Source organism: Elgaria multicarinata, chromosome 6 (assembly GCF_023053635.1).
Source record: "Elgaria multicarinata webbii isolate HBS135686 ecotype San Diego chromosome 6, rElgMul1.1.pri, whole genome shotgun sequence".
NCBI lineage: Eukaryota > Metazoa > Chordata > Lepidosauria > Squamata > Anguidae > Elgaria > Elgaria multicarinata.
This window is the reverse complement of record NC_086176.1, coordinates 99,795,108-99,808,613: the sequence shown is the minus strand read 5'-3', so window position 1 is coordinate 99,808,613 and position 13,506 is coordinate 99,795,108. Positions and strand designations below refer to the sequence as shown.

The following is a 13,506-nucleotide window of genomic DNA, read 5'->3' as shown; positions in this document are numbered from 1 at the left end:
AGCAGTGGCTGTTCTGAATCAGTGCCTGAGCACGGTAATGGACTAGATGAGTGCCAATAATCTGAGACTCAATCCAGACAAGACAAAGGTACTCTTAGCAGGTGGTTCGCCTAGGTGATATTCACCCTGTTCTGGATGGGGTTGCACTCCCCCTAAAGGACTGGGTTCATAGTTTGGGGGTGCTCTTGGATCCAGAGCAGTGGCAAAGAGCACCTTTTATCAGCTTAGGCTGATATACCAACTGTGCCCTTATCTGGACGGAGATAGCCTAGCTACAGTTATCCATACTCTGATAACCTCTAGTTTGGATTACCGCAATGCGTTATACGTGGAGCTGCCTTTGAAAACAGTCTGGAAACTTCAACTGGTTCAAAACAGGGCAGCATGGTTACTAACAGGGACTGGCCGATGAGACCACATCACGCCAGTCCTCTTCCAGCTTCATTGGCTGCCAGTCCAGGTCCGGGCCTGATTCAAAGTGCTGGTATTAATATTCAAAGCCCTAAGCGGCTTGGAGCCAGGCTATCTGAAGGAATGCCTCCTCCCATATGTACCTGCCCGGACCCTAAGGTCAGCCAAAGGAAGTGAGGCAGGTGGCTACCAGGAGGAGGGCCTTCTCTGCTGTGGCACCCCGGCTGTGGAATGAGCTCCCTAAGGAGGTTCGCCTGACACCTACATTATATTCTTTTAGATGCCAGGTGAAGACCTTTTTATTCTCCCAGTTTTTTAACAGTCTATAAATTAATTTTAATCTTGCTGTTTTAAATTTATATTTTTGCATTGCTGCTGTTTTTATCTTGGTTGTGCTTTTATATTGTATTTTACATTATGGTTTTATACTGTTGTTTTGTTTTGAATTGTCTTAATTTTGTAAACTGCCCAGAGAGCTTCGGCTATTAGGCAGTATAGAAATGCAATAAATAAATAAAATATGGAAATCCTGGCTGGCACATGCTGCTGCCATGGCTTAAATAACAGTGGGCCATTTTGATTGTGGCAACTTGAGTCCAATTTTAGAGGTATTGATGGAATAGTTGACAGGCTTGCTGACTCTGGACCATTGAAACATTTTGAATCTGTTTCAGAATTCAGTTGGAATAGTTATTCCAGATCAACAATGAGATATGTGTATGTGGCATAGGGATCAGAAGCAGAAATAACTCTACCCACTTCACTTCGTTCTCTATTTGGTTTTGTGATAAGCTTTACATTGAGTCAGTGTAAGTAGTATTAGAACTAGGACAGGGTTTCTATGGTTAAAATTTCTGCACGTGTGCACATATTTCCCTGCTTAGTGACTGAGGTAATTTTTTGTCTCTTGCTCCTGTCTGTAAAAGGCACATGAGTGATTTGTCATATTCTCTGCCATTCCATGACATATGATAAAAGTCAAATTTAGAGACTGGCAAGTGTGGAATTTGGGGGGGGGGGGAATCGGTTTTGAGGAAGAAGGCAAAAAATCATGGGACTCCTCTGTTTGCACAAGTTGGGATGAAAGAGGAAAGAGCATTGTGTAGAAAAATCATAATAAAATACAGAAGATAAGTAGATTTTCAATACTATGTTGCAGTGTATTTGTTTTACCCTATATGTCTATATAAAACTCACTGAGGCAACACAAATGATAGCCAGAAAAACAAAAAGAGGTGAACCAAAAATGGATGCCTGAAGGAAGAAAACTAAAACACCCAAGTTTACCTCTGTTGTCCTTATTTTTATTAATATCAAGAGATCATGTTTAATCTTCTATTAGTATGTTTTGTTTCAACATCTTATTCAGCACTGTGCCTTAAGCGTTTGTGTTGGAGGGATGCATCTTATTTTGCGTATTTGATTTGTTGATAAAATAGCTGGTACTTTTTGTTCTGCTAGTTCCAGATCAGTAATGTAATTTCTCTCAGTTAATACTTAATCACAGAGTAGTAAAAATGCTTGTCACCTGGTGGGAAATGAACAAGCCTAGAGAGGCTTAATTAGCCATTACTACATGCTGTGCTTTCCACACTTTAAAAATCCTTGAAATTCCTTAAATTTTCCTTCTATATCAACATTATACATCAAGCAAACAAGTGAATTCGAAGTATTCCTCCTTGCTGGTTATTTGCATCAGTGCCATTAATTTCCAATGTTGTTGCAGGTTCATAATCTACTTGCATTTTATTATGAATACTTTTTGGGTCAGGGGAGAATCTGCTACTATACATGAAGTTTCCAGTTTATGGGATCCATCCACAGCCAGGTGTTGGCTAGTTCTGACTAAATAATGGGAGGGAGATGGAACCCAGCAACAGAAATAAGTTGCACAAAACAAATTGTATACAACAAAGTAATTAGAGTAATCAAAATTAGAGCTTGTTTACCAGGAATAGGGGGGAAATCCAGTCTTCTTAACACAGCAAGTACACAGCTTTTAGTGATAGCATCTTTCTAGGGTTTGAAATAAACAGAGATCATACACATCATAGTTGTGTTTCATATGTTCTAAAATGTAGGGAATGGAAGAATTGGGACAACAAGTGACAAGTGACTGACAAACTTCAAAGTGATCTTGATAGGCTGGAGTGCTGGGCTGAAAACAACAGAATGAAATTTAATAGGGATAAATGCCAAGTTCTACATTTAGGAAAGAGAAACCAAATGCACAGTTACAAGATGGGGGATACTTGGCTCAGCAATACTACAAATAAGAAGGATCTTGGAATTGTTGTAGATTGCAAGCTGAATATGAGCCAACAGTGTGATATGGCTGCAAGAAAGGCCAATGCTATTTTGGGCTGCATTAATAGAAGTATAGCTTCCAAATCATGTGAGGTACTGGTTCCTCTCTATTCGGCCCTGGTTAGGCCTCATCTAGAGTATTGCGTCCAGTTCTGGGCTCCACAATTCAAGAAGGACGCAGACAAGCTGGAGCGTGTTCAGAGGAGGGCAACCAGGATGATCAGGGATCTGGAAACAAAGCCCTATGAAGAGAGACTGAAAGAACTGGGCATGTTTAGCCTGGAGAAGAGAAGATTGAGGGGAGACATGATAGCACTCTTCAAATACTTAAAAGGTTGTCCCACAGAGGAGGGCCAGAATCTCTTCTCGATCCTCCCAGAGTGCAGGACACGGAATAATGGGCTCAAGTTAAAGGAAGCCAGATTCCAGCTGGACATCAGGAAAAACTTCCCGACTGTTAGAGCAGTACGACAATGGAATCAGTTACCTAGGGAGGTTGTGGGCTCTCCCACACTAGAGGCCTTCAAGAGGCAGCTGGACAAGCATCTGTCAGGGATGCTTTAGGGTGGATTCCTGCATTGAGCAGGGGGTTGGGCTCGATGGCTGCATTGAGCAGGGGGTTGGACTCCAACTCTGCTATTCTATGATTCTATGAAGTACAGTGTGTAAAATCAAACAAGTTGAAATAGTGCACTTCTTCTGAAGTACATTTTAATTTGAGGACAGTTACTATATCTTGGTGACATGTTTTTAAATTATCTTCATTCTGGCTCCTTTTCCAAGTTTTATCTGGTTACAGTTTTGGGAGCTGGCTATATTTTTCTCTGTAGACATACAGAGGAAACAGTGAATTTTGAGAAGAGATCTGAAGGAAGTAAAAAGGTGCAATCACACAGGAGTTCTGGTTTGCATCTGGCCTACAATCAAACCCAAAGATTCTTCCAGGATTCTTTTTGTTGTCAAACCATGGTTTGCTGTTATATTTGAATTGAGCATGTATCTTGGACTTTAAGTCGCTTAATGCTAAAATTGGAATGTTTTAGTTTTCACTATTTTGTTCTAAATTTTAAAGAATTAGTAGTAATATTTTGAAATACAACTTTGGATTTCATAGCTTTCCTTCAGTATTTTTTTTAACCAGAAACTTTGCAAAATTATAAACTGAATTATTTATATTCCCATTTTACATTTTTAGCTAATGTAAAAGAAAGGCCTTTATAAGCCATGTATCCTTACAGAATAAATATGCATTTGAAAGCTTTGGTACAGACAAAATATATAGCATATATACATGATTTGGATAACTACAGAATTCTTACATGAAGTTGGATCCTGAGAAGCATGAGCAGAACTCCACTTATGTAATGGGGTATTCCTGGCTCTTCTTTAAGCCACTCCTGCAGTTTGATGATCACTCTGGGATGAGGTGTTGCATGAGCTCAGGAGAATTGGCAGAATCTGGAAGGCTGCCTTCCAAGAGTGAAAAGGTATTGGTATTTTGGATCCATGCCACTGTGCTATTTTGATTTTTAAAATACAACATTTAAAATAAAATATATTATGTAATGAGATTATGTTAAAATTGAACCAATTCACTGATGCTACACTGTATTTTGTTTGTGTTTCTTTTATAGAGTGCGTTGTCAGGTCTATTTCATATAGTTTATGAGGCACAACAATCTAGCCCCAAGTGTTACATGGCCACATAGATTTTTCTTTTGCAGCTGTCCCTACAGTATTTGAAAGATCCATACACTAATAAAAATTGGATTGCCTACATAAGGAATATTTTGAATTTATATTCATATTACTATTCTTTTATTCAAGTGATTTGTATGTGGTTATCTGAAACTTAATATGAGAAAAACAGCCCTTGAGATCTCTTGACTAGTTTTATAAATTTTTGGTGTTTTTTTTTAAAAACTTTATCTTCCTTTACTTGTCTTTGAAAAATAATTAGGAGAATGTTGTAACAAATACTATTAAGGTGGTCTGAGTAATTGCCAAGAACAACAAAAAAGTTTTTCTTCTGCTTTGTCTTTTAAATTGCTCTCTTGACAATGATTTGTAGAACTTCATGTTCTGGTATGCATGTTAGATTCTTTTCCCTTAGCGGCCACCAGAGGGCATTGCTGAATTCACTGAAATAGCCGTTGTTATGATCTTTTAATAGTTCTAATTTTTTTGAGGACTTGTATGGTGAAAGGAAGTTAGTGCTTTTACAGTGCTGGTAAATCTGTTGAAGCAATCAAATGTTAGTGGAAAAGTAATTAATAGGTATAAGTAAAGTGTCTTTTATGTAAATATGTTCCAGAAGAATTATATAGCTGCATCCACAAAGACGCCTCGTATGGAATGTGGCCTTTGAGTTCTTGTGTCTACGTCTAAGTTTTTTTGTGGGGGTTGCTCTGATAGCAACCGTATATATTAGCAACATAGAGGTTGTGATGTGATATGGAATATTATACAGAATCTGCCGATAATTTATCCATCTTTCTACACTGAATTCTTTTTGCCTTGGATCTGCTAATCCCCCTAAATATATTTTCGTAAGTTACCATTTTTCTTGCAGCCATGCCCATGGTTTGGTTGTACATATGAAAAAGGCCTAAGGTGAATTAACAAGTACTGAACTTGAATATTAACTTTTGCTGGACTGATTCTGTAAATTTTAAATGATAAAAAATGCAAGTCCTATATCCTGTTTTTTTTCTCTGCCATATTTGTCCAAAGGCAAATATAGCTTTTCTTATCTCTTCTGATATTTTTCCTGTAACAGTGGATTGAATTAGCTTGTCTAGATACAAGTATATCTGTTGCTAATAATCCCCCATTATTGGGGGAGGGGGGAGAAAGGTGTGTTGGTTTCTTTTACCCAGAGCCTACTTTTCCAGATTCATCTGATGATGGTTTTGACAGAAGAACATGTATACCATAATAAATAAAAGGGCTCTTCTATACAGTAGTTGTATCCTGGCTGATTCAGTAGTTTTGCAAAAGATTTGAATGTTGAAAATTCAAGGCTTTATAATAAGTGATTTTTCATAGAATCAGAATAGGAATAGGCCATTGATTCCAAACCTCCTTTCAGTGCAGGAATCCAGTTTAAAGCATCCCTGACAGATTGCTGTCCAGCCTGTGCTTGAATACCTCTAGTGATGGAGAGCCCACCACCTCACTAGGCAATTGATGTCATTATTTGACTGCTCTGGCAGCTAGGAAGGTTTTCCTGATGTTCAGTTGAACTCTGCCTTCCTGTAACTTAAGCCTGTTGTTTCTTGTCTTACAATCATAGATGATAGAGACCATCTATCATCCCCTCTTCTGTGTGACTGCCCTTTAGGTGCTTGAAAAGTACGATCATTTTGTCCCTCAGTTTTCTCTATTCAAGGCTAAACATTTCCTTTATTTTTTCCTTGTAGGACTTAGTTTCTGATCCCCTGTTCATCTTCCCGTTGCACCCTGGTGTCTGAGAAGATAGAGTTTTGCAATGCAAAAATGCAGCTTTGTTGCATGACCCAAAAGTTTTAGATGTTGATCTTAGCTGGTATAAAAGTTCTATTCACCTGCAAACCAATATTTGTCAACTGTTACAGAAATCAATACGAATGTGTGCTTGTTCAGGAAATATCTATTTATCTATATTGAGTAATTGCTTTAAATCGATTACAATTTGATTGACTTTTTCTTGATTTTCTCAATCGCTGAATTTAAATCTTTGATTTAAATATACCCACACTGAGTTCTTGTACTAAGGACTGTTGTCTAAGCCTTTTTAAGGAGACTTAGTTCTGCCTTTCATGCCATGCTTGTTAGAATGTTATACTGTACTTTCTGTATTTTTCACCTGTTGCATTCAGAATGTCAAGTTCTACTTGAATGCTAGCTGAAGAGTAACTCTGGTTTGAGAATGTGCCCTCTTGTGGGCAAACATAGATTTTATTTGTAGAAATGCCTTAGCCTTGTGCGACTGCTTTAGTGCAAATTGGGGCATGAGTAGAAAAGGGATTAATTTCTGTCTTTTTTGATCAAACATATCAAACATAACCTAAACCAGCTTCCACGGTCTCCTCCCTAAACTGTTGGATCTAAAATAACCTCAACACTTAAATCAGTATTATTACTATTATCTTGTGCCTTCAAACTTCTTTCATCTTGTTCCTAAAGGTGTACAACTGCACTGTAGACCTGATAATGAAGGACATATGGACACATTTATTTCAGTATTGGCTATTCTTGGCCAGCAGAGGGTCATTTCCATCACCTATTACCTAATCATTTAACACGAGATAGAACCTGGGATCTTCTGTATGCCAATAGCTCTACCCCTAAGCTATGACTCTTTTCCTAATGAAGGAAACAAGGTCCTATATATGCCCACTTTCTGCTGTTTTTATCTTGAGAATACCTCTAACATAGTTCTACTTGTTTTAATTCATAGAATGTGCATTTATAGCCTGACATTACTAAGGAAGAGAGAGCGACAGAGCCAGCATATCAATGTTTTCATTAGATTAGTATGATGCTTATACATTTGTTTTGATTGGCTGAATTTGATTTATTAGTTTTTGTTGAAGCCCTTAAAGTTGCCAGTAGTAATTAGCATCCTGAATTAGAAAATCATTTATTAACAATACTCAGTACCAAATTTGCATTGCATTGTAACCTGATACCCTGTCATTGAGATGGTACTTTTAGAATGTGGAATAAAATTTCATCTTCTCTTATTTCTTACTCCAACTTTACACTTAAAAGTGAAACACATACTTATTTTAGTGATTGATTACTGTGTGGAAGTGCAGTAATGTATGCCTACAGTGTTGTGTTTTGGTATCATCATCAGAGCTGTTTTAGCCACTCTCTCATATCCTGTTATAAGAACTAGACATTTTATAGGTTTCTGAGGCTGAAATAAATTTATTTATCTTTCTTTCTTTCTTTCTTTATTACATTTTTATACCACCCAAAAGCTGAAGCTCTCTGGGCGGTTCACAAAAATTAAAACCATAATAAAACAGCCAACATGTTAAAAACACAAATACAAAATACAGTATAAAAAGCACAACCAGGACAAAACCACGTAAGCAAATTTGATATAAGATTAGAACAGTAAAATTTAAATTTAAGTTAAAATTAAGTGTTAAAATACTGAGACAATAAAAAGGTCTTCAGCTGGCGACGAAAAGAGTACAGTGTAGGCACCAGGCGGACCTCTCTGGGGAGCTCATTCCACAGCCGGGGTGCAACAGCGGAAAAAGCCCTCCTCCTAGTAGCTACCTGCCTCACTTCCTTTGGAAAGGGCTCACGGAGAAGGGCCCCTGTAGATGATCTTAAGGTCCGGGCAGGTACATATGGGAGGAGGCGTTCCTTCAAATAAGGAACCGTTTAGGGCTTTGAATGTCAATACCAGCACTTTGAATCGGGCCGGGACCTGGACTGGCAGCCAATGAAGTTGTAAAAGGACTGGCGTGATGTGATCTCACCGGCCAGTCCCTGTTAATAAATGGGCTGCCCTGTTTTGTACCAGCTGAAGTTTCCTGACTGTTTTCAAAGGCAGACCCACGTATAACGCATTGCAGTAATCCAAACGAGAGGTTAACAGAGCATGGATAACTGTAGCTAGGCTATCTCTGTCCAGATAAGGGTGTAGTTGGTATATCAACCTATGCTAATAAAAGGTGCTCTTTGCCACTGAGTTTACCTGTGCCTCAAGTGACAGTTCTGGATCCAAGAGCACCCCCAAACTACAGACCCAATCCTTTAGGGAGAGTGCAACCCCGTCCAGGACAGGGCAAACATCACCTTGCCGGACAGATGAACCACCCACTAACAGTACCTCCGTCTTGTCTGGATTGAGTCTCAGTTTATTAGCCGTCATCCAGTCCATTACCGTGCCCAGGCACTGGTTCAGAACCACCACTTTAGAACAGACATTTTTGTCTCTTGATAGCATAGTCATTGTGAACTGCATAGTACACTTTCTGATATCCATTTGTAATTAGAAATATGTAAAATTCAGGGGGTTTGAATAGATTGCTATTCTGTAATTAGTCACTCATCCAGAAATTATGAAGTATTTTTCTGTATGTTTATTTTTATTTATTTTTTTATTTATTTATCATACTTATACCCCGCTCCTCAGCCAAAAAAGGCTCTCGGAGCGGCTTACACTTAGCAAAAAAGACAGTCCCTGCCCTCAGGCTTACAATCTAATAAAGACATGACACACAAGGAAAAGGAGTCAAGGAGGGAGGGAGGAGAGAGAAAGAAAGAGAGAGAGAGAGAGAGAGTCCAGCAGGAGCAGGCCCCAATGTTACTTCTGCCTGCTCCTGTCCCTCGGTCCTTCTTCTTCTCCACAGGGCCAAGATGGCAGTTTGCCCTGTGGGGGGGGGGGGGGAAGAGTCCAGCAGGAGCAGGCCCCGATGTTACTTCTGCCTGCTCCTGTCCCCTCGGTCCTTCTTCTTCTCCACAGGGCCAAGATGGCAGTTTGCCCTGTGGGGGGGGGGGAAGAGTCCAACAGGAGCAGGCCCCGATGTTACTTCTGCCTGCTCCTGTCCCCTCGGTCCTTCTTCTTCCCCACAGGGCCAAGATGGCAGTTTGCCCTGTGGGGGGGGGGGAAGAGTCCAGCAGGAGCAGGCCCCGATGTTACTTCTGCCTGCTCCTGTCCCCTCAGTCCTTCTTCTTCCCCACAGGGCCAAGATGGCAGTTTGCCCTGTCAATATGTTGCCTACAGAAAGTCAGTCTGAATAGTACCTTTTACACCACCACTGTTGTGATCTGGCAAAGAACTGTAGTTGGAGCAAAGAATATACATAGGTGCTGTGTATGCAGTTTTCCAGCCTGATTTGTCTTCCCCCTTAACACTGATCAGTGTGGTGTAGTAGTTAAAGCAGCAGTAGGCAACTAGGTGCATTCCACATGTTTTGGACTACAACTCCCATATTCTCTGAGCAGTTGGCCATGCTGGCTGGGCTAGAATATCTGACTATATCTGGAGTATTCACTTCTGCACTCAGTCATGAAGCTTATTTGGTGACCTTGGGGAAGTCAGCATCTCTATCCTGCCTCACAGGGTAGTTGCAAGGATAAAAGTGGGTGTGGCACAGCCATGTAAATTTCTCTGAGTTCCTTAGAGAAAAAACAGGATATAAATGAAATAAATAAAATTGTTCAGCATAATTTCAGCTTCCTTAAAGGACTACTGTGTTGGATTGGAACTGATATATTTTTCAGTGTTCTTTTTTTTTCTCAAGCTCATTCATTTGGCTTAGGTTTTTTTAAATTTTATTATTGTATTTTGTATAGTGTTTTGCTTTATTAACCTCAAAATACCAATACATAATCTGCCTAATTTAACAGGTGACTTGAGTCTGTAAGAGTTTCTTAAAGCTAGACTTAAATTATTATAGAAATGAAAGCAAATACTTTCTGTCCAAACTTTCACTTACTGTCACTTGTTACAGTATTTATTTTTATGTGTGGCTAGGAAAATTCATAGTATTCACTCAACTGTTGTGCTTTCTTAAATGGTTGGACCTTTAATCAGCAAATTATCTGACATCAAAGGCTATTCCTTTCTTTCTGAGTCATTTCACTCATTATGAAAAGACAAATCCTGGGTTGAGACCAAATGTGTGCACAACAGAGAGGCAGCTCAGGATCCTTAACAAATGTGTACCCATGTGATATGTTTACAGAAATATGTTTATTACATTCACACTTTATATGTTTTTAGGAGTGCACTTATCCCATTTTATGTGTAGATCTAAGAAACCCTAATGTGTAAAAGGATACTTTCATTCCTTGCTCATTATAGTAATGGTTCTTCAAGGGAGAACTGCTCTCACAGTTTAGAGTGCAATCCTATGGATACAGTGTCCTCTGCCTATCTTACGTCCTGCCAGCAAGAGCCAGGCAGGAATAGAGCAGATCAGAGAACATTTTGCCTCCATTCAAATGCAAAAAGTGGCTAGGCAGTGTCAGTCTAGCTAATATACCTTTCAGTGGGTGGGGCAGAGACTAGAGAGGCCATAGAACACTGTATATCCTTGTCTCTCCTCTCCCATCTCCTCGCCATCCAGTAGCATGACCCCTTTTCGACTTGTCCTGCAAAGTTTCAGAGACAACCTTGTAGGAGAAGCTTTTCACAGCTGTTTGGAAGAGGGGAAATCTATGACCAGATCTTTTCCTAAGTGCTTGTAGCTCTGTCTATGGATGTGGAGGAGGAGCTCCGCAGCATCCTATGGTGTCCCATACTTAAGATTGCTATCTTAATGAATGAAACCAGAAACCCTGGCATGGCTTACAAGTGACATCTGAATGAATTCTTTTTATAGACTCTCTGCCCCTCCCCCCCAGTCAGGTAAACAAAACTGACCAGCCTACAATTTTTAAAATATGTTTGTAAGGGCAGTTTAATTGGTGGCCTGGCAAGCTGCTTACCAAGAAGGAAATGTCATGTGATTGTCAACAAAACTGTGTCAGTTGTTTATTCTTTGTGATGATGAAATAAATAGACACATTATTATTATTATTATTATTATTATTATTATTATTTATTTATTTATTTATTTATATAGCACCATCAATGTACATGGTGCTGTACAGAGTAAAACAGTAAATAGCAAGATCTTGCCGCATAGGCTTACAATCTAATAAAATCATAGTAGAACAATAAGGAGGGGAAGAGAATGCAAACAGGCACAGGGTAGGGTAAACAGGCACAGGATAGGGTAAAACTAACAGTATAAAGTCCGAGCAACATCAAGTTTTAAAAGCTTTAGGAAAAAGAAAAGTTTTTAGCTGAGCTTTAAAAGCTGCGATTGAACTTGTAGTTCTCAAATGTTCTGGAAGAGCGTTCCAGGCGTAAGGGGCAGCAGAAGAAAATGGACGAAGCCGAGCAAGGGAAGTAGAGTACTTACTTTTACTATAGCTTTACTTTTTATAGTATTTCTCTGCAATAAAATAGTTCAGTAAAACTCTATGCAGGCTTGGAAATATCTTGTAGTCATTTGCAAATGGAGTCTATCTTTCTCATTCCAGTGCTTGGGAGATGGGAAGTAATGATAGCTGGCACCCGAACTAAAATCTGTGTGTAGGCACTACCATCCCAGCACTTCAGGATGAATGGGGATATGCCTCATGTTCCCATCACTACTCTTGCAGGGATTGCTAGTCTCACAGACCGTAAGTATCCTTTTTTGTTGTTGTTAAAGTTATAGTTCAATGATTAACTTATTTTGTGAGTAAAATAATGAATTATGCTTCTGTTTTATTTAACAAATAGTCTTCTGTAAACTCTGCTCTTCAGCATTGTATGCATTTCTGTTTGTCAATGGACAGAGTGATGGGGATTGTGTCCTTCTCTTGGACAGAACACCTTGGGACCTTGTGGAACCTGCTTCCTAAAACAATAAAATTTTATTCATTAATATAATGGGAACATACAGAGAGCAGCTTGCAATCTTATCTATTGCATGGTGCTGTATGGCCTGGATTTTATTTGGCCTGGATTCTCCACGATAACATCTTGACTTACTGTTTCTTGGACAGAAGATAGGACCACATTAAAGGCTCCTTTGTCCTCAGTTGAGGAGAAAGTAGCCGTACTTTATTGGGCTCCTTTTATGGATAGCTGTGGACCTGCACAGTCCTCTTGTAAGGTCCTCTCACTAGTATATCAAGGCCCCACAAAATGGGAGAACAGATAGGGGAATGTCTTGCTTAAAGCATTAACAACTTTGTTTCTCATTTGTCAAAGTCAAGGAAGTGAAACTGACAGAATAATTTTAAAAAATACATTCGAGGGAGATGTGACCAGCTCTCTTTAGAACTTCTTTTTGTCTGTGCAGCAAGACTGACTGTGCAGAAAAGTAAAACTTAGGAAAAGTAAATAGTAAAGTGTTCTAATATGTAAATATGAAATGGACTGTCGAGTTGGGCAGGTATTGATCAACCCTAATGAGGTCATGAGTAGTGTCCCTGGGCATCAGGATATCAATAGGAATGCTAGGTGGGGGAAGAACCACTTTCTAAAGAGTTATTTTTTGTGGGATCACTGACCTTTTTCTTAAACTTTTCAAAATAGTTTTGAACCAGCTGCCTCTTCCATCACCTTTACCTGCTACAACTACAAAAAGCCTGCTCTTTAATGGACGAATTGCAGAGGAGGTGAACTGCCTTTTGGCCTGTAGGGATGAAAATCTGGTTTCACAACTTGTACACAGCCTCAACCAGGTGTCAACAGATCACATGTAAGTATTTAAAGCCACTTCACAAATGAATTCCAAAATAGCTTGTCATGAGTGTAAAATTAGCAGACAAGTTACAGTCATTGTTGGGTTATTTAAATGTTGAACCAGACAACTACAGTAAACTTCAGATTTTGTGCTCTAAAACTATTTAAAAGAAACAAAAGATGCTTTGAATGGCTTTTAAACTTAGAATTCTAATAGTTGGTAGGATACTTTGTTATTTTCTCTTTCTGGAGTGATGAGGTTAAACATACTAAACATCTTGTCAGAATCTTCTGATAATTACAACCTGTTTAGTTCTAGAGTTAGAAAGATTTTTCGCCAGACTGACAGTACTGACAGTTCCAGGAGTCCCTGGATAAGGAGAAGATCTCTTAGAAAAGAGTTCTTGCCCAAGAAAAAAGGGGCCCAAATGCAAACTTACGGAGTGTGTAATTTATTAACCAAGAATTTTAGTAGAGTAACCTAATGGTCAGCAACATTAAAGTTGCACTAATGTGGGTGGAATGATGAATTTCAGTATCCTTTTCTTGAT

General features: G+C 39.1%; 1 protein-coding gene across 4 annotated transcripts in view; it reads left to right on the top strand.

Annotated features, from left to right (window-relative positions):
• The window catches only part of NIPBL (NIPBL cohesin loading factor), a 151,681-nt gene that overhangs the window by 54,917 nt on the left and 83,258 nt on the right, over positions 1 to 13,506 (top strand). For all 4 annotated transcript variants that reach the window (XM_063128144.1, XM_063128143.1, XM_063128146.1 and 1 more), the window contains exons 2-3: positions 11,761 to 11,904; positions 12,806 to 12,971. In XM_063128144.1, the coding sequence (XP_062984214.1) occupies positions 11,841 to 11,904; positions 12,806 to 12,971 (230 nt within the window). In that variant the 5' untranslated portion in view covers positions 11,761 to 11,840. The remainder of the gene's footprint in view (positions 1 to 11,760; positions 11,905 to 12,805; positions 12,972 to 13,506) is intronic.